Genomic DNA, 23,142 nt, shown 5'->3' on the forward strand with positions numbered 1-23,142 from the left:
TTGCTACGATGATTTTTAACGGAGATATCGTCGGTAATGTCGAAAACACCAGGGTTATTTCAATGAGCTGTGATTTGGCGAAAAAAAATCGTAGGAACTTCTTCTTTTTTTTAATTTGAAGAGAAAAGTATACACTTTTTGACACCGTAAGCAGAACTGGCGAAGAAAAATTACTACACTCCGCACAGTACGTCAAAGTGTGCAATTTTTTAGAGAAGAAACATGGTCATGATTTTGAGCAAGTTCCGGGAAATGGGAAGAGTGAATGCAAATTCCAATAAGAGCTTCTTAAAGCAGAGGCTTTGCCCTATAAAATGAAAAAAAAAACTTTTCAATTCGACCAGTTTTCGCGAAGTTACGCTTATTTGAAAATCGCCAAATTTTGATGTAAATTTCTTGTTGCGTTAATTTTTTTGACCAGTGTATATTGCACTGTATTTACAACTAAGCGGGATACAAGATAAGATCACGTTCCTTCAGGACTATGTGCAAGAAAATCAAAATAGAGTTCGTTCTCGTTAAAAAATATGAAACAAGATTCTACAATACTTGCGTTGAACAGCCTTAAAAGTTTACATTACAAGCCTACTTTGCACACGTCGATAGCATATACTTTCTTGCCGGGATGCTTCCTGCGAACGTGTGCACGCACGTTGGACACGTGCTTCGTGCGGTAAACGCAATAAGGGCAATTGAATCGCGGCAACTGGCCGCACTCGAATTTCGAATGGTAGTACAGATTATTCTTGTGACTGAAGACACTCGGACACCTAGGACAGGGGAACTTCGGCCTCTCGACGAAGAAATTACCGGCGGCGGCTGGGCGGTACGTCGGCTGTTCCTTTACCATGACGGGCATGAATTCATGCCCGTAGATCACCGGCAGAATACGGTCTGAAACAGAAGCGAGAGGTGCGTCACGTCAGAAATCGTCGCCGATCTGCAAAGACCTCGATGCGAATCGGCGATCTGCGCCGGACTCTGCGAAACTGCCGAGACGCCGAGGCCGAGTTTGAGATCGGAAGTTTACAAACGGCGCTTTGTTTCGCGTAAGCCCAGCGATCACTTCAATTCTATAGAATCACTTCTTTCTTAAATATATTATTAATATAAATAATAATAAATAGTCACCGTTGAAAAAGATTATTCCATTTTGGTAGCTGCAAGCATTCGACGCTTTCCAATCTCATTTGCTCAAACACACGTAAGTCATGAAGATAAATACGTACATGTGCAAAATTAAAAGATAATGCGGAAGATTTTTGGACAGGAAGGAACGCAGATATTTTAAAATTTAATAATGGCGTTTTATTTGGTACATACAGAACACATACAGTCTACGCAAGTGCGTAGAATAAAAACAAAAAATGTTTTTAACAGACTAATAGTCATGGTCTTTATAAGCGTACCGTAAAACGTAATACCCTCAATCTAAATGTCAACAAATTAAAAACTCCCTTCTATAAAAGTATATTATGATAATAATCGTTGAATCATATAACAATGTAATCATCGAATGTAAAAAAGAAAATAATCTCCTAATTCAATAATACTGAACTATCACAAACAATTTGGTTCGGAAACTTATCTTTCGAGATATATACATATATTTTAACGAGATTTAAGCTACGCGTGCAATTAAATTTATATGCATACTTCGTGAGCTTAATTATCGTATTATATTATCATATTTCTCATTAAATACTAATTACAATCTTTAAAAACAACAGCATTTTTGGAGATGTACAATACTGAAAAATAAATTCTTAACTAATCATTTGGTGACAAAACAATGAAATAATACTGCATAAATATTAAGGATATTTACACTTAAAAATCACTGTGCCGAATAATACTTTCTCGCGTGAAAATTTGTTAAAACTCCCGCACGCAATCGAAAATTTCTTTCAACTAGATCCACAGCTAATAACAATAACCGCCACGTAGAAACGGTCGATAACAATTCGCTATATTTCCTAGTAACAGAGATATTTGCAGGTTCTTTTTATAAATTTAGCGTTAATTAATGTCTGCATGTAAATCGCCGCGATTAACCGTGGCTACAACCGCGTGACGAGAAAACACATCTGTTTGGCACTGATCCTCCATTGAACACCGTCTTTAAAATAGCGACAGTCGCAAGTCATTTCACGTTTGTCCGAGACACAGAAGGGATATGCACAGCCACAACTATCTTCCATTCTCACAAGTTCACTTCTTCAGGTCGACTAAGCGGAGTCAAGTACGCGAAATGAGAATAGTCGATGCGGACAGACGCCCAAGGTGCCCTGTGTTCCTGAAAAAAAAACAGATATATCCGTGTTCATACGGTGTGGTCTACTCTCGCGCATCCTAGGTGAAGGTTCACGGTATTCTTCGTGCAATCGCGAACAATACCGCACCAAGAACAAAATACTAGGATCTTCGGGGTCTCTACCGTTCTTCCCAGCTGCGCTTCGACGAGGAGAGGATCTTCGCATGATGCTCAGCGCCCCGCGGTGCCGTCCGGCGTCTTCGGTCTTCGCGAATCGTCGTTCTTCGGGGTGTGAGAAGGCGCCGATCTTGCGGTTGGACGCCTGGTCTCAAGGGTCGCGTTGCTGCAGGCAAAGGTCGACCGCGTACACTTCCCGACCGGGGTGGCATTTTCGCACGTGTCGACGCGCGTTCGAGATATGCCGGGCGCAGTAGCCGCAATACGGGCATTTGAATCGCGGCTCCTGGCCGCACTCATACTTCTGATGGTAGGTCAGACCGCCCTTGCGGCTGAAGACGCTGCTGCACTTCGCGCAAGGGAACTTCTGGCTCGGCAGCCTCGCGTCCACGTCGAGCGTCCGCGTTGCTGTCGTCGCCGTCGTCATCGTCGACGACGGGTACGACTGGAGAACGTAGCTTCGCGTAGCAGGTGGTATCGCGGCGAACATACAGTAATTCAAGCCTGAAACACAAAAAAGACGCGCCGCTCGCGTCAAAGCTCCTCGTACCGCAACGACACGACGTGTCCGAGATAGAGAGACGATAGCGGAGTGGGAAGATGGGATCAACGGTCAATTCGTGCGTGTTCAAACCTTTAACAATTGCGACATTTGTTGTAACGGTGATAAGCGAGGGTGCTGTCTTCATGCGTAGAGAAATTATCGATGAGGGGGCGCGATCGTGGACGCTATATTCTTCCATTGGAGAAGTAATGATCGATTATAATCGGAATAACGCGGGTATACTTCGCTACGGTTTTATTCTTTAAAAAAACCATGAATTGGGCATATACGTTTCGCGTCCGTCTGACAAGACTAGGGTAAACACATGGAAATTAACAAGACGAACCAACAACGCGAATCTTTCTGTAGATTTAGCTCTCTCTTAGCTAGAGACTCTGGATAACTTAGTTACATATTTAGAGGAATCTTGTGGTGCCACGGAGAGCAGAGGGTCTCGCGGTATCTTCGATGACGGCGTTAGAGAAGAGGAACGTGGATCACGTCGACCTCGTAGCCGTTGTGCTTTCTGCGTATGTGGGCGCGTATGTTGGACGACTTCTTCGAGGCGTATTCGCAGTAGGGACAGCCGAATCGAGGCAGCTGTCCGCACTCGAACTTCATGTGCGAATATAGGTTGTTCTTCCGGCTGAAGATGCTCGGGCACTTTGGGCAAGGGTACTTGCGCTTGGGCTGAATCTTCGAGCTGGATGGCATCTTGAAGCCACCCAGGTGTACCAAGTGTACATCTGCAAGAAAACGTACGAACTTGTCAGAGTTCGCAAGGGGGAGGACCCCGCGATCGGTAGCGCGGTAACACATAACGGAATAAGAGAAACAGAGACATCGAGGGAATAACGACAATCACAGCCACCAATCATGAAATATTTGCCGTAAACGTCGCGCCGTCAGGCTTGGTATCCAGGTTGATTGAATCTTCCTACGGCGCGCAATACAATTCACGCGCATCCACACAAACAGACACACATATGTAAATGCGATTAAATTCACACTCTATTTGCATATAATTGTCAAAGTATGGTACACAGAGAGAAACGATACATGCTCGGCCGAGAACTTAAACGATACACAAAAGTTGCGATTTCTTTAACCAGTGTCCAATCTCAGCAAGTTGACGCGAAGTCTTAGGAGCAACACGTTCAGGATTAAATGCAACTCGCGTTCACATCGGTCGCGTAAATCTCGCAGCCGAGATAGCCCGCGAACGTGCGTTCGAGGTTGTCTTCGAGTGGTAGAGGCAGTACGGACGGTATTTGAACCTCGGCGACTGCTACCGCATTCGTACTTGACGTGCTTTCGCAGACTGTTCTTCCGGTTGAAAACGTCGTAGCAGTTCCGGCAGGGAAGCTTGACTTCGTGCCGTGGCGTACAACCCGAACGCGTCTTGGCCGAGGAACGACCGGTCGGAGAGAAAGATCTTGTCTGCAAGCAGAAGAGAGGAGTGCAAGACGCGACCAACAGTCGACACGCGACGCGTTCTCCACCCGATGAGCGAGAGCGAGGTGCTGAAGGAAAATTAAATACGGCCCGCGTTGGAGAAGTGACATTTCTACGGACGTGAAGCCGAGATGCGGAGGAGACCGTCTGAAACATCCGTCTGCGAATCGCGCCTCGCAAAGGTTGAGCCGCGGTGAAGAAAGTTATCAGCCGCGCGTCTCTCATCTTGCGTCGAAAGTGCGACTACGGGATTTTAAGAGCGGACAACGGTACCCGAGAGGGGCGCGCTTCGGCGGACGTTTCACTTCTCCTTCAGGTCGATTGACCAGACTATCTCGCCGCGATGCCTACGGCGCACGTGCTTGTAAAGATTCGATATCAGTTTCGACCGGTGGTTACAGTAAGGGCACTGGAATCTCGGCGACTGGCCGCACTCGTAGTTTTGGTGTTCCCGCAGACCCTTTCGTCTCAAGAACACGCTCGTACAGTTCGGACAGGGAAACGCCTGAACGCTCTCGCTTGTCCTCCCAGTAGACCTGAAAACTAAAAGCACAAGCCCTTGTTAGAGGATTATGCCCGTGTAACTACTTGATATCGAGAGAGAGATTGGGCGAGAAGAGCTCGATTTCCAAGCTCCGGCAAAGGTCGGCGCGTTACGCGCGGATTTTCGACCGAGGGTAGCGACCGACGAGAGAATCTGGGTCCCTGCAGGATTCAATAGTTTGACCCTTTCGTTACGAGAAACATTCGGTCCAAAACGCGCACTGTAGGTGGTAAACGCTCAGCAGCGACTTTTCGCCAGTACGTATCCTTTAATGCTGAATTTATAGAAGTCGTTGAAATGCTAAATTTTTTTTTTGACAATAAGGAGAAAACATTTTTACAAATTCCTATTTTTTATTCCATTCTGCAGTATTAGTATAGTTGCAATATTTAATGCAAAATAAAAAAATATTTAGTTGTTAAACCGTCGTGGACAAAACATAATAAATGCTGAGCGTCTATAGGCGTCTACAGTCCATAATGAACGGCGTTAATAGGCGACACCAATAAAAAGATTAATTTAAGTTCGCATGAAAAAAAAGACACTACGTTATATTATAAACCTAAATAAAAATTATGAACAATTTCCCGTCAGGATAGCACAAACGATTGGCTCGGGAATTAACGATCACGAATCTTTTGGAGGATCTGCGTCAAATTCCGCTACATGAAACGACATGGTAGACACGATTAACTAATGAACGAGGATCATGAGTTGGATTGAATCGGACAATCAGCATTGGTAACTGATTAAAAGCTTGCTCGGGATTTTATGGAACTCGGAATAAAATATCACATTTATTATGGTAACGTTTGATGAACGACACGTGTGTTGTATCAGAAATTGGACGAATGTTGAATGTCGTGGACGCAAACGACGCAGTTCTTGTGCTTGATCCGTATATGCCGTTGCACGTTAGACGTTTTCTTCGAGACGTAACCGCAGTAGGGACACTTGAACCGAGGCGGCTGGCTGCATTCGTATTTCAAATGTTTCATCAGGCTGTTCTTCGCATTATACACGCTCGTACATTTCGTGCAGGGAAATCGCATGCTTCGGTTTAATTTTTTAGAGCCGCCGTTCGCGCCTCTCGTCAATCCGAAGGACGCACAGAAACCTGAAAATGAAAACCAGTGTCAGAAGATATCGGCGTTCAACACTCTCTTTATTCTCGCCGTCTGTCCAAGGTTTAAGAGGATCCCTTAGCTTTGATGGTGTGCGCCATCTAAACACGAAACGCAGCATACATGAGCACACGGACACACTACTACGATACATCACACCCACACATAAATACGAAAGTTTAATACTAACTATACTCTTATTTTAAACGTCTAATCCCAATTTAGAGGGTTTCACAGTAATTCTACATGTCATCGAATCCTGAGAAACTCAGTTTCATGTGAGTACAAGTTGTAAAACTTTTATACGAAGCACAAGTATGACGGAGTGACAGCTCGCGTCTACAAAGTTATGTGTGATCGATTATATGAATTTTGTAATTTTTACTCATTTTTGGTATAAAATTGGAGTTTCTCGGGATCATCAATGCATATACTGTAATTGTACGCAAGCATTTTTGATTCCTTGACTGAGTAAAAGTACAACGTATTGTAATAATAAAAATCGTTGGATAACTATTTTCTTCAACTAATTAAATTGAACCTCATCGTCCTTCATTGCAACAGTGATAGTATTACGATTTCATCTTGTACTCGAATTTGAAAGTCCTCAATTTTAATTGCTCAACCAACATTATTAAAATAATAAAGAATTTTAGTAAATATGGAAACGACCATACTGGCAATTCTTTATTAAAATAAAACACAACGTTTCGGCCAGTAATACTGGTCCTCCTCAGGTAACAAACTTACAAGAGTGCCTACAAATGTCAGATTCGTCAGATTAGAGATGTGAAAATTAAGTTAGAAGTCAAAAATTTCGTTGTACAATGTGTCTAGTCGTCAACGTTAGAAAACAGAATTAAAATAATAATATAAACAAAATTAAAAAAGATTTTTCTAAAATGCACACAAACTTCAGAATGTAAACGCATTGATAGCATTATACTTGCGTTTCATATATTTGTTTATATTGCAGAAGTACAATGTATACACGTATATATATATAAATATTAAATTGCGTCGTCAATCAAATATTAATTTACGTTCGTCAATAAATATAACCGCATTGGTATCGTCCTGTATATGTTTCCTCTCTCACAGATAGATATACTTATTGTGCAGCTGTACTTATTGTACAGAGAGAATATTCATTACTCGACAGATGTCCTGGACGTAGACTGTATAACCCTCGTGCTTTCGGCGAATGTGCTTCTGTATGTTCGACGATTTTTTCGAAATTAGATCGCAATAAGGGCACTTGAATCGAGGTGGTTGGCCGCATTCGTATCTCAAATGCGTGAGGAGGCTCTTCTTCTGTCCGAACGTGCTTGGACAATTAGTGCACGGATACCTCGTGCTACTTCCCACGTTGCTCCAGTCCCGATAACGGTGCCTGACGCTCTGCCTATGTTCTATCCCTAATATCGGCGAGGATACTTTCATCCCTGAAAAGCATCACGTGTCAATTAATATCGCGCACCCTTACAGAATACGGTTTAAAGACATACAAAAAGGAAACACCGAAAACTGATTACTGAGAAAAATTTACGCAACTTGCAAGGAAAACTTTTTTCAATCTTTTAATTTACAGCCGCTTAAGCTAGTTTTAATTTCGTTATGAGAAAAGCATCTTTATAGTTGTTAGAAAGTTAACTCCACAGGAATGAAGAAAGTAAGAACTTGGGAAGTTCTCAGGAAATACTGTGGGTTGAATGCGAGTATGTAAAAAAAAATTTTTATTTCAAACATTTTGATAACAAATTTCGAAGAAGTATATAAGTATGGGCATAAATTCTTCCGTACATACAGCCCTGGGCAAAATGATACTTATATATTATATTGTGCTGAACCTAAAATCAGGAAAAGACTTTTCTTGAACAAAAATAATAAAAAGAAATTGTCGAAAGTAAGCGACGTTTTATTTCCTTCAAAAATAAATATCATAAAAAAATTCTTTTTATTTTAATAGGGTGTCCAGAATAATTTTGGCCAAGGCTGTAAATAGCGAAATAAGTATTATACACGACTAGAGCATTTGACCGCGCAATTATCGCTGTAAATTGCACAATTGTAAATAAATCATATAATTAACAATTGCGTATGATATGTTATACATTAATTTCCGTGGACCTCAAGAAACCAGCTTTCATTCATAGCATAATATGTAACGGTGTTCTCTCTTCACTCACATTTATAATTATTAATATAATTTTTCTAACCCTTCAACAAAATACGTTTTCAAGAAACTCGTCTACGAAAATGTTAAAATCGCTGTGAAAAATATATATACACACATTTTAATATATTTTCTTAAACAAGTTACCGATCGCCATCAAACAAGTTACAACAGTAACACATCAAGAAACATAATTATTCGAAAAAACTTAACTTGTATCTATCTACTTAATATGCATCTAATGTATCACTCTCCTAATTAGCAAGAAACAAAATTAATCATACAACACAAAACATATTTGTTGAAATATTTACTAATACTCGAAAAAAATCGTCAAGTTATTTAAAAGTAATGGCCAATTTATCATATCAACTGCAATACTACTACACCCAGCTGGTGAGTCGGAAATGTCGAAAATTTAACTTTTAATTGATTGCAATTCTTAAAACAGTGTTAACACCTCAAATTATCCGTACGAATTTCCAACAAGGTAGAAAACTTTACGACGATGCAATTCGACTTCACAATATATCTTCCTATAGACAGTTCATTCTGCTATTTCCCAGGTATATACTCGTTATAAAAAGCATATTGCTTCAAGCTTGTGCAGCAGCTTCGTTAATCGCGCAAAGTATTCCTGTAGAAATCCCTGCGCTCGGTTTCTTCGTCAACGGCCTGCGTCTTCAGCAACGTACTCTCGATAGCTGCTTGTAGAGATCGATGATCTGCAATTTCTTGTCTTTGTGCATCCGTCGCACGTGCACGTACATGTTCGACGAGAACTTGGCCTTCTTCGTGCAGTATGGGCACTGGTACCGCGGTTCCTTGCCGCATTGAAACTGGCAGTGCGTCTTCATGTCGGAGAGTCTGGTGTAACCGCTGTTGCATCTGGGACAGTGGAACTTCTTCCTCACGATCGAACCCTGCACGACCACGCTGTCCGGCCAGCGGGTCGTAGGGATTGGCGCTACGGCGGTTTCCTGACGATGAGTCGAGTCGACGTAAAGATACGTGCTCTCCTCCGTATCCTCCATCGCGTTCAGGCTGTCACCTCGGGGCTGATAAGGCTCCGCGGTCACGCCACGACCAGGCATTACCTGGGGATGTGCGTAAGACGGCGGGTGCATCTGCCCGTAAAGCGGATCTAGAAAAAGAATTGAAAATTTCGGGCTGCAGTTAGCGAGATCACCGGATCTGAGTCACGACATCGGGATAGAGAGAAACATTTCCGTCCATGCTCTTCGATCATCTACATAAATCGAGACTCGCGGGAATCGAGCCTCGTGTGTATCACACTCACACACAGAAATATGGATTACTACGAAATTAAATAAAAGTAAAGGGGCCATCCGTCCGTATACTTCTGGAGCCGATCTGTCGACATCTGGAAATACTGTATAGAGTGATATATCGGGCACATTGATTTGTCCAGTTTATTTATAACATTTGAAAACAATTTAAACACACGGTCAACAATAATATTTTCTATCAGAAATACGCTACAATAGTTAATTTGCATATTTTATTTTTAACTCTAGGTAATACTTTATCTCTATCATTTTGTGTATATATACATGTCGATTTTTGAGGTCTCTGAATACTTCAAAATTCAGATACTTCATGATAATCTGCTAAATAACGTAAAATAAAAACATATGAAACATAAAGACACAATATACACGAGATTGATCTTTTCTTAGACATAATGTTCCTCTTGATATATCGAAACTGTCAAGCAGACGTTCTCCGATCGATGGAGAACCCCACTGTCTCATTGCTTGCTCAAATCTATTATGTACATTGGTTGATCGCTGTGCATAGTGCGCACGTGCGCGTACATATTTGACGACACCTTCGACCGTTTATGGCAATAAGGGCATTCGAATTTCGGCTCTTGACCGCATTGGAAACGCATGTGCTTCTTCATGTCGCCCAGGTACTTGTAACTGTTGCCGCACTGGGGGCACAGATATCGCCGGTGCCCTTCCTCCCGCTGTTGCTGCCGCTGCAGTTTTGTCGCGTTCTCGGGATACCAATCGGACCCGAAGGTGTCGTAACTCTGTAACGATGAAGCATGAAGGCCGAAATGTTGCTCCAACGACGACTCGATGGAATAATCGGGATTCTGCTTCTCCTGATACGGAACAACCCCTGAAAAAAGAACGATCCCCAAGAGGATAAACCTCGATAAATCTTGTCCATGAATATTACAGATAGGAACAGTTATATTGTCTCTCAAACGTATTTGGTAAATGTAAATCTCGTTGTATTAATATAATGATGAAATGAAAGATGTTATTTAATACTAAAAATGGGTACCGCATAAATGTATATCAAGTTTTTCAGCACAAAATCATGTGTACAGATTTTATGTATACATACTGTAAACAATTTTCAATATTATTCTAAGAATTTTATTAATTAGACAATGAAAGTCATGATATCAATTTTAAGCCGTAGTGGATTCTGTCGTATATGAATTATTAATGACTGAAGGAAATCTTATAAGTCGCCAGAAGTAATTAAAAACTTCAGAAGATAGATTATAAGATTTCTTCCAGTCATTTATTACACACCATTGACCTCAAACATGGTGGCTTCACACACTGACGGCTTCTCCCCAAACTATCATCAAGGAATTCATTACCAAACAATGCTACTAAAATCTTGAATTGACTCTAACAACAGACTTCGTAGATCAAATCAAGAACTTATTTTTCTACTGCGTTGTAGAAGATCAGATCTACTTCCACGACACCTAAGGAATATACAGCTAGATTTCCACTTTCACAACAACCACACCAAATCACTTGAGAAGGACCACAAACCATGGTTGAAACGTTGTAAGTTTAAACATAAAAATTTGCCAGGCATGGTCAAATAATCTTCTGAAGTTTTGAATTATTAATCTTATTGTTAGTAATATTTATTCCATATGAAACAAAAATAAAAAGAAAGAAAAAGAAAGAAAAAGAACGAGAACAAGAAACACAGTTAGAAAGTCGCTAAAAATAAAAAACATATCCTTATCGTTAGCTATTTGACAAAATAGTATCGTAAATGCCAGTTTACTAGTCAACTTTAACTTTTAAAACTTATTAAGATACACGTAATATTAACGTAAACGGAACAACATTTGGCATATATACATATAATTCGTAAATCGTTCGAAGTCGTCTAACACATACATACAAATGGCAAACAGTATATTTTTAACAAATAAGAAATGACCAGATGACTCGTTTCTCACATACATATCTCGTAATTTATCGTAATTTATAGTAATATATTATAGCACGAAATGTTTATACAAACGTTTACACATACATTTTCGGGAAAAAAATGAATTCCCGATCAAAGTCGATATCTAACGAGTGCAATGTCGCTAAACAATCTTGAAAATTTATCTCTCACTTATTATCCCAGAACGAAGAGCAGCCAAACGCCAAATAACTCTATAGCTTACTACATTTCATACAATGTTATCAGACATGCGGATAATTGTATGTAAAAAGTGAGCTTCCGTTTGCGCTGAATATCATGTGTTGTTGCAAACATTTTCCGGAGCCGATTTTGCATGACTTATCACACCTGAAAAAATCCAGTTTCGCCGAATAAATATGTGAATACCAACGAAATTATTAGTCGACCAAGTAAGATTGACAGAAGACCTGCGAACTTGATGACTATTGAATTTGTACTTGTACGAGGAGCAGACAAGTGGGAAATAACATGAATATTGCATACGTAGTAATCCTAGTGTATCTATTTATTTGCCCGAATACATTTTTAGAAAGATCTGAAAAGATTATAAATTGCCGTAACTTTAAAAGAGCTTAACATAAAAAATTTTAGCAATTAACTTCTAATTAAATATTTATTATTAACTATTTATTATCATAATATCATAAGCAGTGCGTTGACATCTGTACATTACTAACTCTTTTACAATGCACACAAAGAAAATTATTAAACCAAGTATTAGATAGAAAAAACAGAACTGTAAATTTACTGCAATCAGAAGAAGAAACAAAAAGTTTCATTAATTAACAAGCATAATAAATAAGATGGCATAAAAATGATAAATGTAAATATGTATTAGCTTTATTAGCAATTAACACACAGAAACTTTGAATATAAAATTATAAATGATGATGAGCGCATGCATGTACATATACACTCAAAAATGAAAACGTAATTTAAGGATAATAACATAATAACGTAATTTAAGGATAATAACATAATTAGGTTGCAGCGAGAGTCACAATTAATTTTTCGCCATTTCTTTCTACTATAATTCTTTTCTTTCCATAGAAAATAAAAATCAAGTTAACCATGACTAACCCAACAAATACGACACATAAATGCTTTAAGTAAAACTTATTATCTATATAATCGTGAAATAATTTATTCATACTCACGGGAAGAATTTCTTGTCTCGTTTATTAAGAAAAAAAAAGAACAAACTTACATTTATTGTGTTGCGCATATTATGGATGGTGAACTGATGAAATAAATGTAAATTATTTCATGTGAAAAAAAATAAGAAAAATTTTGCTCCAAAAATTAAAACAAACTTAAGAATTCACGAATTAATACACTTTCCATGAATGAGAAATAAAAAAATAAAGAAATAAAGATCCCATGAAGATACAAGACAGAACGTTTTTTCAACCGATTATTAAATGCTTAGTTACTCTTAAACAACCGGACTCTAATCAAGAGATATATAGCTTAACATTATTCTGTTTAACTTAATCTGAGTCTATGCTAGAGTCATCAATGAAGAGTTCGTCCGGCGATTCCTTCTTTACAATTTTATTTCGGCTTTTCACGCAATGTTTCTGCTTATGACGCTCCGTAATGACTGCTCCTCGAAAAGTCTTGCCGCAACCCGAACACATTATCGTCTTGTTGCACTCGTGCTTCTTGTGATACCTCAGGGATTTCGCATGCGTATAACTGCGACCACAGTCACATTTGAACTTGCCGTTGTTCTGATTGACTCTGGAATCTGGATTCATCAAACACGTCGTCACGATGTGTTGCACAAGGCTGCTGCGGCAATTGCAAAGGTAGTCACAATACGGGCACTTATGTTTCTTTCTCAATTTTTCGACGTCCTTTGAATTAGTCCAAGACAAAGCGTTCTCGTTATCGCTGGCCTCGGTGGTCTGGCTATCGTTTAAAGATATAATATTGGGAAGCTTAGAAGAGTTTTGGTCAATGTTCGATGGATTTCGCGCAGTACTCGTTGAAGGCTGGTCGTTAACAAAACTATCTTTTGTGTTTCTTAAAGATCTGTGCCTTTTCTCTAGTGGCTCTTCTTTCTGATTCAATGGTTCTTCTTTCTCCTCCGATGACCTTTCTTTCTTTATCGACCTTGTCTCTACTCTCTGCGATTTTTGCGACAGCAATTCTGACTTCCCTGTTAGTATTTTTATCTCTTGCGATGGCTCTTTCTCTGCAACACGGTGGGTATCTACGAGTATGCAACACGACGAATTTTGCGAGGACTGCGACAGCTCGTTTTCCCTCACTGCTAGAATTTTTACCTCCTGCGATGACTCTTCCTCTGTAACACGATGACAAACAAATGTTTTAAGAAAGAAATGTTAATAAAAGTTTTTAACGTGTATCGCTGACGGGTTAGCGAAAATTTTCTTCGTTGTAGACAATAGAAAATTATCGTAACCAATTCTCGATGTAATAACAAAAAAAAGAAGAAAAGATAAATAAAAACTAAAATCGCATGCAAGCCCATTGTAGCCGCGAAGAATATACGGGAGGAGGAGATGCTAGATCAGTATAGTTTTTAAGAAGCGCAAAACAGTTACCATGAGAACTTTTTATTGTCATAAAATTTCAATCTTATTAATCACGTGTCACTTAAATGTGAGCACTCCGTGTGAAATACGAAAAGATATAATAAAATCAGCTTAGAAAGTTTTCGTAACTATCAAAAACAATCGACGTCCTCTCAGACCGCCTATCAGTAATCTTCAATGTCGCTGCGGTTGGTTTCGAACAAATAATCTGAAAGCAGAGAAATACGGATCAGCAAAAGTACCATCGTCACGTGTAAGATCTGAAGGCAAAGAAAGGTGTTTTGTAGGAATCCGTAAGGAATCGCCCGCACGTGTGATATGTCGGCAAACAGGACGTTTCCCCAAGTGCCGAACAGAAATGCGACGTCGTTGAGGTGAATGTTCCTGCGGAAATTCAGGCGTCTGTACTTAAATGGGATAAAAAAGAAAGGAGAATAGTTTTTCGTTTTAGAAATATTATATATAATTTATATACATATATATATATATTCATCGTAACGTATCACAATAATTCTTTGACTTGGTATTCAGTTGCACTATAAACGATACGCGCCATACGGCGACGTATATACTGCACTTCGGCATATCGATAAAAATATCTCAACGGAAACCTATCCTCTGAGAAACGTCTCGCGGTATCGACACGAGATTTGAAAGTTCTTTGCCGCTCATTTCGCAAAACTTCAAAGTTCCCCCTGGTCTATTAATCGTCAAAAAACGTGTTAAATCCTGGCCGCTGTCTTCCTAGATATCGATAACGAGGGAAGAGATCGTGCGCGACTGATTTCGAAAACGTCTTCCGATCAAAGTCGTGGTACAGCTCGGGGTGTCACGCGCATTAGCAAAGCTGGAAGTTGCACGGGGCTCTCTGACGGTGCCTTCGCAGGCTGCTGCTGTGCAGAAACGTCTTGCCGCAGATGTTGCACTTCTGCGTGCGGCCGCACTCGTGCCGCACGTGGAAGATGAGGTGCGACTGCTTGGAGTAGCAAGCGCCGCACTGCGTGCAGGAGAACGGTCTGATCTTCTGCGACTGATGGCAGGTGGACCTCGGGTTCCAGTAGCAGGAGCTCTTCTGATGGCTCCTCAGATGGCCGGACTGCGTAAAGCCTTTGCCGCAGTACTTGCAACTATACTTTCTCTTGGTGCCTTCGCCGCGCGTCGAATTATTCGCGCCTAGCTCCAATTCTGCAACACGATTACCGTTCCGTCAATCGATTGCGCTCGTATTTGAGCGAACATACACAAAATTAATGAAGCGATTCTCTCTGATGGAATACGTTTATTTGCAGCTCGTGGGTTACAAAAATAAATGTTCAATTTAATTCAATCATTTGCGGTCGGAAGTCGAGTAATTAATCAGCACGATACTCGTTCCATTGTTCTTTGACGATGCGCAACATTAATAATTCATTGTTGTTAACAATTTAAAAGATTATTGGAAGTTTAAGAAATAAGAAATGTTCGTAAGTGCCACCGTCTTACAAAATTTTTATATCAACCGCAAAGGACTAAAGTTTTTCTAATAAAAAGCTGTAAGATGTATCTCATGCGTACAAATGAACGAAAGGCTGGTCCCGTCACATCAAAATGGACTGGAAAAATATGCTGCGTACTCGCAATATGCCCCACGCACGATGTCTCTTTGCAGCGAGAAGAAAAGAAATACAATACCACTTACTCCCACATTGGCTGTTAAAATGTCTCGGTTTAATGTGCACAGCGTATTAGTGATGGTATCATTGTTGCGTTTCAAGATGCAAAAAATATTTAGTGACATTGTTTTAATTTACATTACGTACATGTAAAGGGTAATGCAGCTTTGGAAAATAAAATAGATATACTTGATTTTCAAATACGATATAATTACAAAGCGCATGGTAGATTAGGTGAAGTAATAAACAGTGTCTGGCGTTTCTAGTGCACCAAAATTATTTTGTATAATAAAAGAGAATCAACTCGATAAGCATTTGTCGTAGAAACGAACAAGTTGTATATTAAATGAATGATTCATTTAAACCTAAAAGAGATCAGAAAGAACCGATAAGACCAGTAAACGCTGACAGTTACGTCCAACGCAGTCAATCGAGTATTCACAACATATACACGCAAAGTATGCAGAATCGATAATCCAAGTAGCCTCGAACGGATTTTACAATCAATACCCCAAGTTGAAGAGGTTGCTACTTGGATGTAACGCACGACTTCTTGTGCCTGACCAAGCTGTTCGTTTGCAAAAAAGTCTTGCCGCAATCGTCACACTTCATTATTTTACCACAATCGTGACGCACGTGCCATATCAGGGAATGCTGATTCGAGTACGAGGCACCGCATTTGGAGCACGAGAAAGGTTTTGACTCCTGCACGTGACAACGCATGGAACTCGGGTTCCAGTAACAGTTCTTCCTCAGATGTGTGAAAAGTTGGCTTTTATGGGTGAAGCTCTTGTTGCAGTACTTGCAGGTATACCTTCGAACGACGGGCGTGCGGAACTCTACAACACAACAACCAACATGGTACATCGTTAGTGCTGGTGTTCTAGTTGCGACTTAATTAAGGAAAAACTCGTTGAGCAACCTAAAAATTCCAAAAATCATAAAAATAACTCCCAACGCATGTCATAGACAAACATATAAAGTGCAGACTGAAACAATTAAGAAATCAAAAGGACAATAAAACTAAACAAACTCCGTTTGACCCTAGACAATTTGTCACAATACCATACATAAAAAACTTAAGTGATAATATTAGCCGCACATTTAATAAGTGTGGCATTCAGACAATCTTCACTGTCCCAAAAAAACTTAATAATATAATAAAAAAAGGAAAAGACAGATTACCCAACAAGAAACAAACTGAATTAATCTACAAAATCAATTGTGTTGATTGTAATGCGTGTTATATAGGTGATACCCGAATTAAAGAACACCTCAACGACATAAAGAAACATGACAACGACCACTCAGTAGTTAGCAAACACCGCACCACACTTGGACACGAATTTCAGTGGTCCGACCCCCAGATATTACATAAAGAGAGAAATCTAAGAAAAAGAGAGGTTGCTGAAATGTTCTTTATAAAAAGACATAGCTATACGATCAATTACCAAAGGGATACCGAAAGTTTGCCAGGGGTATACGAAAAAATCATTGACATCACCTAGGACGCGATTTATATGTTTACCTATTTATTTTTCGGAGTGTTATATTTATTATATTATTTTGAAACGCGCTGAACTATAGGTTCCCTGACATAGCGACGACCTACTTAATTTTAGTCGTATTTCCACAGCGCCACGATGACAATTGCTCAGAGTGAGACAAGCTCCGCGTAATACTAATTTAAATGTACGTATTGAAGTAGCCTATTTATTCATTTATCCGTCCTTATTTATTTAGTTAATTTATTCAACTGCACTTGTTAATTTGTAATTATTTATTTAGTATTTTAATTGTAAGTCCAGTAAGAATCAAATTTGTAAGACAACCTTCATATAAAACTGTTACCCTGCGTCTTTTTGTTTATACAGTGGTGCCCGATGGCATTTAACCACATGCTATGCGCCGTTTGAATTAATTGCACTTGATAAGGGCCAAAACCCATGGCCGAAACGTTGTGCGAATAAAGGAGGTTTTCCTGTTGCCAGTGGTGTCGATTTATTCACCCTTCAATAAAAATAACTTTTTTGAAGAAAATGGCATCTATTTTTATTAATCACTTAAAAAAATTTCAACAGGACTTTAAAGAAGACATACCTATGTCACTTTAAAGTGGCATTATTACTTCAGTATATCTTTCAAAAAGTATAATTATTTCAGTATACATAAAAGTCGAAAAGAATGACAAATCGAAGAAAGGGTAAAATCAAGGAAAACCCAGATAATTATTTTTTTATACTCAAAATTTATTTTTTATCAAAGTATGATGGCATATCACAACATTATAAGTGTGAAAAATAATTATAACGAAATTAGTGCAAACAATAATTACGAATAATTAATCGCGGAAGACAGCGGTCATATTGTGTGCCGTCCTGTGCTCCTCGCAGACGACTTGTGTACAAGTAAATAATAAATGCGAAAATAATACAAAATTAATGCGTAAAATAATTTTTACGACTTAAAACGTTTAAATTGTTTTATTAAATCTCTAATTTGAAAAAGTCAATTGTGTCATCAAGACAAAATGTGAACACTACGGTTACACTGGATAAACGTACCTCAAGTGAGTTTTCGAAGCGCACTGTATTCGACAGACAACCAAAAATTGAGGCTGCCGACCATCTAGCCCCACTTTTTGGGAGTTAAATTGAATTATAATCGACGTTCCAAACTAAAAATGTCACCTCCTAGTTTAAGAACGCACTGTGAAGTAACGCAAGGATGTGAACGTTATCCAGTAGCTGTGTAGAGCATAAAAAAATAACTGAATTTTAAAAATAAAAATAAATAAAAAATAATACAAAATATATAACATAAAAAATTATATAAAATATATAATATAAAACAAATAACAAAATATATTTTTATATATAAAACGTATGTAAAACATATTATATGAGCTATACATGTTTCATATTTAAAAGAAAAATTCAAGTAATTAATAAGTTATTATAACAAAATTATTCATTTTGTGTTTGAACGTTGCCCAGTAGCCCTGGAAGACTAGCTATGCCTGAACCTGGCATTCTAACGATCCTATCAACATCCTGGCCAGGAGAAAGCCCGGATGTTGTTTTGCGATATTGTATCTTTTACTGTGCGGTCAAGCTACCGCTACAAATGCTTCAAGGCGTTTCTCTTCTCCTTTTATCTTTACTGAAAGAAAGGAAAAGAAGAATACTTGAAAGCATTTGCAGCAACAGTTTAACCGCAGCCTTAAGCATCACAAGTCCTTCTCATTCAGACTCAGATATGGCTCATCGTTTGGTTGAATTGCGGATGTTAATGTGAAAAGAACACATACATACAATGTAAATGTACATGGAGGCTTGACAAAATATTAAAAACAATAAACATATATACGTTTCTGCGCAATTACTTTACGCTATAAGTTGGGGCAGTTGTGCTCTAACTGCTTCGTTCATCGACCAGCAGATTGAGCAATTCCTTCGGTTACATTCTATCCAGTGGTAGACGATTGGCCGCAACGTACCACAGTGCGGCACGGTGCAATTGCTGCCGGTTTGACATCTCGGTAGGTGATCTAGGAAATCTTGCATCATTGGGCAGTCCGGCAAGTCCATCATGCATTGTCTCATCCCGTGCGTTGCTTGACTCTCACGTTGTCGACATTTATATGCATGTAAAAGTGGAACAAACCATTGATGTATGAGTCCGGTTAGTTCTGGCATCGATTTTGCATCTAAGTACATCGGATAAAGTATTGAGCGAAGATATTACACGAGTAATACAATTTACAATGGTATAAGATAAACTTACTCGTTGGAATACTAGTACCAGTTTGTCCTTGCGTAGCTTGCTGCGAATCTAGGTGTCCTCCGGTGAACGCACCCGAAGGAGATTGAGTCAAACTTGATGCTGACGGCTGTGCCTGTTGCGCTGTCGTACCATCCTCCTGACCACTACCGATTTTTCTGATCGCAGTACTGCTCGGATCAGCAGAATCGGTAGATCTGCTGGTAGCATCTACCACTAATATGGGGCTCGTATTCGTTCCAACATCTTTTTGTTGCTGTTTAATGATACCAGGATTATCAGCGCATACAACTACTCCTGCTCCTGGTCAAACATTAAAAAGAATGCTCATTAGCACCGAAAGTCAGATCGATTATCGACTTAAGTGAATTTATTGTTCCAACAAAACGCAATGTTTTAAGACCCACAAATAATCGGCGCACTGAGTTTACTAAATTGGAAAAAATATACAAAATTCACCTCCAAACCGAGTATTTAAATTGTTGCAATAAGAGACATAAAGGTTGACATTAAAATTTGAAATCAACAGTCTTCTAGAAACAACACAAAATGTACGGCCATAAAATCACGCCGTTTGTTCAATGCTGTTTTATTTAATTACCTTATTAATCGTTACATTTCTTTTTCTTCTTTTTTGAAAAAGCAAAATAATTGCAGTACAGAAATGGCTGTTTATATTACAACAATCTGTTATTACCTAATATTTTTCAATGCACATTACCATTTACCAAGTCAGACCAAATGCACAGATAAATGTGCATTTGAAAATAGAAAATACTTTCTCGTGCGTGCAACTGAGAAGAGGAAAGAACATAAAAAGGTCCAGTCTGAAAATGCATTCTTTATTTTTGTACAAAATCGAGACGTGATGTACTCATAAAAAATATACACAGTACGATCAAACGCATTTGACGTAGTCATAGCTTCTTTTTTTATCTTTTCTAACTTACAAAAAATACATTTAGTACAAATAATAGATCAAATGGTTGCGTAAGTCTACTCTATATAATAAGAGTAACTTTATTACAAATCTTACAGTCTTAAGTCTTGGCAAGAACATGAATTTTCCCCCATTAACAGTCATAAGCGTACGGCAATGATTACAAAAATACAAAATTGTAAAATTGTTATCAAATTCATGTATTGAGAAAAGTGTTGAACTGAAAAGATATGTCTTGATTTATCTGTATGTTACGATCACGGGCTGTCCGCCAGCAAATATTTGTTAATTCACAAAAATATTCGTTAATTAAATTCGTTAATTAAAAAAATACTGCCAATTAAACATAGTATCAACAACCTCATTCTATAATTAAATAATAATAAAATTTGTGTAACTTCATATAGAATTCAATTAATCTGTTTGTTATCGACTATTAGGAAGAGATCCTCGCCCTTGTGCTTGCGTCTGATGTGCGTGTAAATGTTTGGCGGGTGTTTGCTCTTTAGATTGCAATACGGGCACTGAAACCTCGGCTCGCGGCCGCATGCGATACGCAGATGCGTATCCAGCGTACGCTTGTTCTTGTAGCCCTGCGAGCACTTCGGACACACATAATTTCTCGACTCCTTTCTGTTGCTGCTGTGCCGCTTCTCAATCGAGAACGACGGGTCCATGAAGCAGCCCCTGGTCAGATGACTTTTCACATGAGCTGTCGTCGGGTACAGACTGTTGCAGAAACAGCAACGACTCCCGCTAATGTGATTACTATCTAACAACGGCGCTGCAACAAACAACGACGAGGATTAAAAAGAAAAGTGCTATAGAAATCGATATTCATTGAGATCTCTAACTACTGAACTCGCAGAGGGAGAATAGACATAGAAGATGACAGGACAGCCCTTGGTCCGCATGCTCGGAAAACCTGGAAGATGACCTCGTTTATGCTGATTAGTGCGAAGTAATTTTTATTCGCCCGTTAAACCCTGAAGAGGCACACTTGGCAAGATAACTTGTGGGATTATATCAATGTAATAATGAAGAAATTAATATGTAAGTAGTACTGAACAAATTATTATTTACAATTTATTTTTTAACACTACATTACTCAGAGGCCTCTCTTTTACATATATTCTTTTTATACAATACTTATCTCGAATATTCGTAGTAAAATATAACGATATCTAAATTTACATAAAGACAAAATATAAAGAATGCCATAAATTTATAATTCGAAATAATATTATGTAGATTCCATTTTGTTAATTTATAATAACCTTGATAATATATTCAGTATGATATAATGAAATATAATTCAGTATAAAGAGTGAAACACTTAACAAAAACAAGCATATATTAATGGATGTATTATAATTAATCAATTACAAAAAATATTTCATGTATTAATATCCCAGTAAATATTTCAAAAGTTCTAAATTTTAATCATGCACAATTCTAAATTAAATGCTGCGAATAAAAGAATATTTTCTTAATTTATATTCTATGATTAAATAACATCGCCAAGCACAATTGCCTATATTTTCAAAATTCTCATTTATCAACTTATTATCAACTTATTTCAATACAACTTCTGCTATAAAAATTAATCATTTTTTAAATTAATTTTTGATAATTCATTGAACCATGATCGTGAAGTCATTACGGAGATGTTGTATTTGATGGCTCATATCATTGATTGTTCAAACTAGCATTTCGCATCGAAGCGTTTGCAATGTCGTGCATTAAAAACATAATTAAACGTTCAATTCCCAGCCTCGAGATCGATCGCGTAAATCTTGAGGCCCGCGTGCTTGTGCCTGATATGCGACGACATGTTGGATCGTTGCTTCGTCCGGTAACGGCAATACGGGCATTGAAATCTAGGATTCTTGCCGCATTCGTATTTGAAGTGTCGCCACAGAGCATTCCTCTGCTTGTAGATCTTGCCGCAATTCTTGCAGACATTACCCTGCAATGGTTGCTGCGGGCATGACTGCTGTTGCTGCTGCCGGTGCTGCTGTTCGGATGTCTTCTTCCAATCAAGCGGCTGCTGGAGGACCAGAATCTCGTGCAGCGTCGGGTATTCGGTCCAGTATGCTGCAAACAGGTCCGAAACGAAACAAATTTGTAAATTTTACGATCTGCGGGCAATGTATGTCTCGCAATTCATCTTTGTGAGTACCTGAGCATGCAAGGTCTCAGTTTCTCCCTCTTTTTATCTGATCCCTCTTACGCGATCTTCCAGCGGTTGGGTACTACGCTCTACGACTATAGCCCCTAACTAAATTATCATCTCAGAACATAGACAGCATTAGATAAAGTAACAAAGATAATAGTTAAAATGACTAAATTAAGTGACGGATGATTTTTGGGGTGCCCGACAGGTTAAATCTTCAATCGTTGCGTCACATAAAGTCTTCAGCGAAGGATTGTACAAATACTTTTAACATCCAATTGGTCGCAGTATCTTAATGTGCGGACTTTATCATGAATATTTACAACTTCGTACTCGCGATCTTATTTACAAGTTCTCCTCTCCGATAGGCGAATCTCCTAATAAATGAAAGATCTGAAGAGTAGACATGAAATAAAAGAAACAAAAAGTAGGGTGGATTTTAATTAAATTAACTGAAGAAGTTAGGAATATTATTCTTTGCGATGAAAC

The 23,142-nt window shown here is 38.7% G+C and overlaps 3 protein-coding genes and 1 pseudogene across 6 annotated transcripts in view; all 4 read right to left on the reverse strand.

The window, feature by feature from the left end:
- The window catches only part of LOC105570122, a 7,837-nt pseudogene extending 5,357 nt beyond the window's left edge, over positions 1 to 2,480 (reverse strand).
- Positions 2,481 to 8,957: 6,477 nt separating this feature from the next.
- LOC105570123 (zinc finger protein 235-like) lies at positions 8,958 to 9,401 on the reverse strand. The gene has a single exon (XM_012027087.1). The coding sequence runs from the start codon at positions 9,399 to 9,401 to the stop codon at positions 8,958 to 8,960; it is 444 nt and encodes a 147-aa protein (XP_011882477.1).
- Positions 9,402 to 10,045: 644 nt separating this feature from the next.
- Positions 10,046 to 10,866, reverse strand: LOC105570124 (zinc finger protein ZFMSA12A-like). The gene is made up of 2 exons (XM_012027088.1): positions 10,851 to 10,866; positions 10,046 to 10,425 (listed from the first exon to the last, which is right to left on the reverse strand). The coding sequence occupies exons 1-2, from the start codon at positions 10,864 to 10,866 to the stop codon at positions 10,046 to 10,048; spliced, it is 396 nt and encodes a 131-aa protein (XP_011882478.1).
- A 3,674-nt stretch (positions 10,867 to 14,540) lies between these two features.
- LOC105569997 (transcription factor Ken-like) overlaps positions 14,541 to 23,142 on the reverse strand; it is a 40,341-nt gene continuing 31,739 nt past the window's right edge. For all 4 annotated transcript variants that reach the window (XM_012026902.1, XM_012026904.1, XM_012026901.1 and 1 more), the window contains exons 7-10: positions 19,541 to 19,840; positions 19,254 to 19,463; positions 16,375 to 16,593; positions 14,541 to 15,287 (exon numbers count right to left, since the gene is read on the reverse strand). In XM_012026902.1, coding sequence (XP_011882292.1) covers positions 14,941 to 15,287; positions 16,375 to 16,593; positions 19,254 to 19,463; positions 19,541 to 19,840 — 1,076 coding nt within the window. In that variant the 3' untranslated portion in view covers positions 14,541 to 14,940. The remainder of the gene's footprint in view (positions 15,288 to 16,374; positions 16,594 to 19,253; positions 19,464 to 19,540; positions 19,841 to 23,142) is intronic.

This window comes from Vollenhovia emeryi, unplaced genomic scaffold, assembly GCF_000949405.1.
Source record: "Vollenhovia emeryi isolate VEMERY1.0 unplaced genomic scaffold, V.emery_V1.0 DF939122.1, whole genome shotgun sequence".
NCBI lineage: Eukaryota > Metazoa > Arthropoda > Insecta > Hymenoptera > Formicidae > Vollenhovia > Vollenhovia emeryi.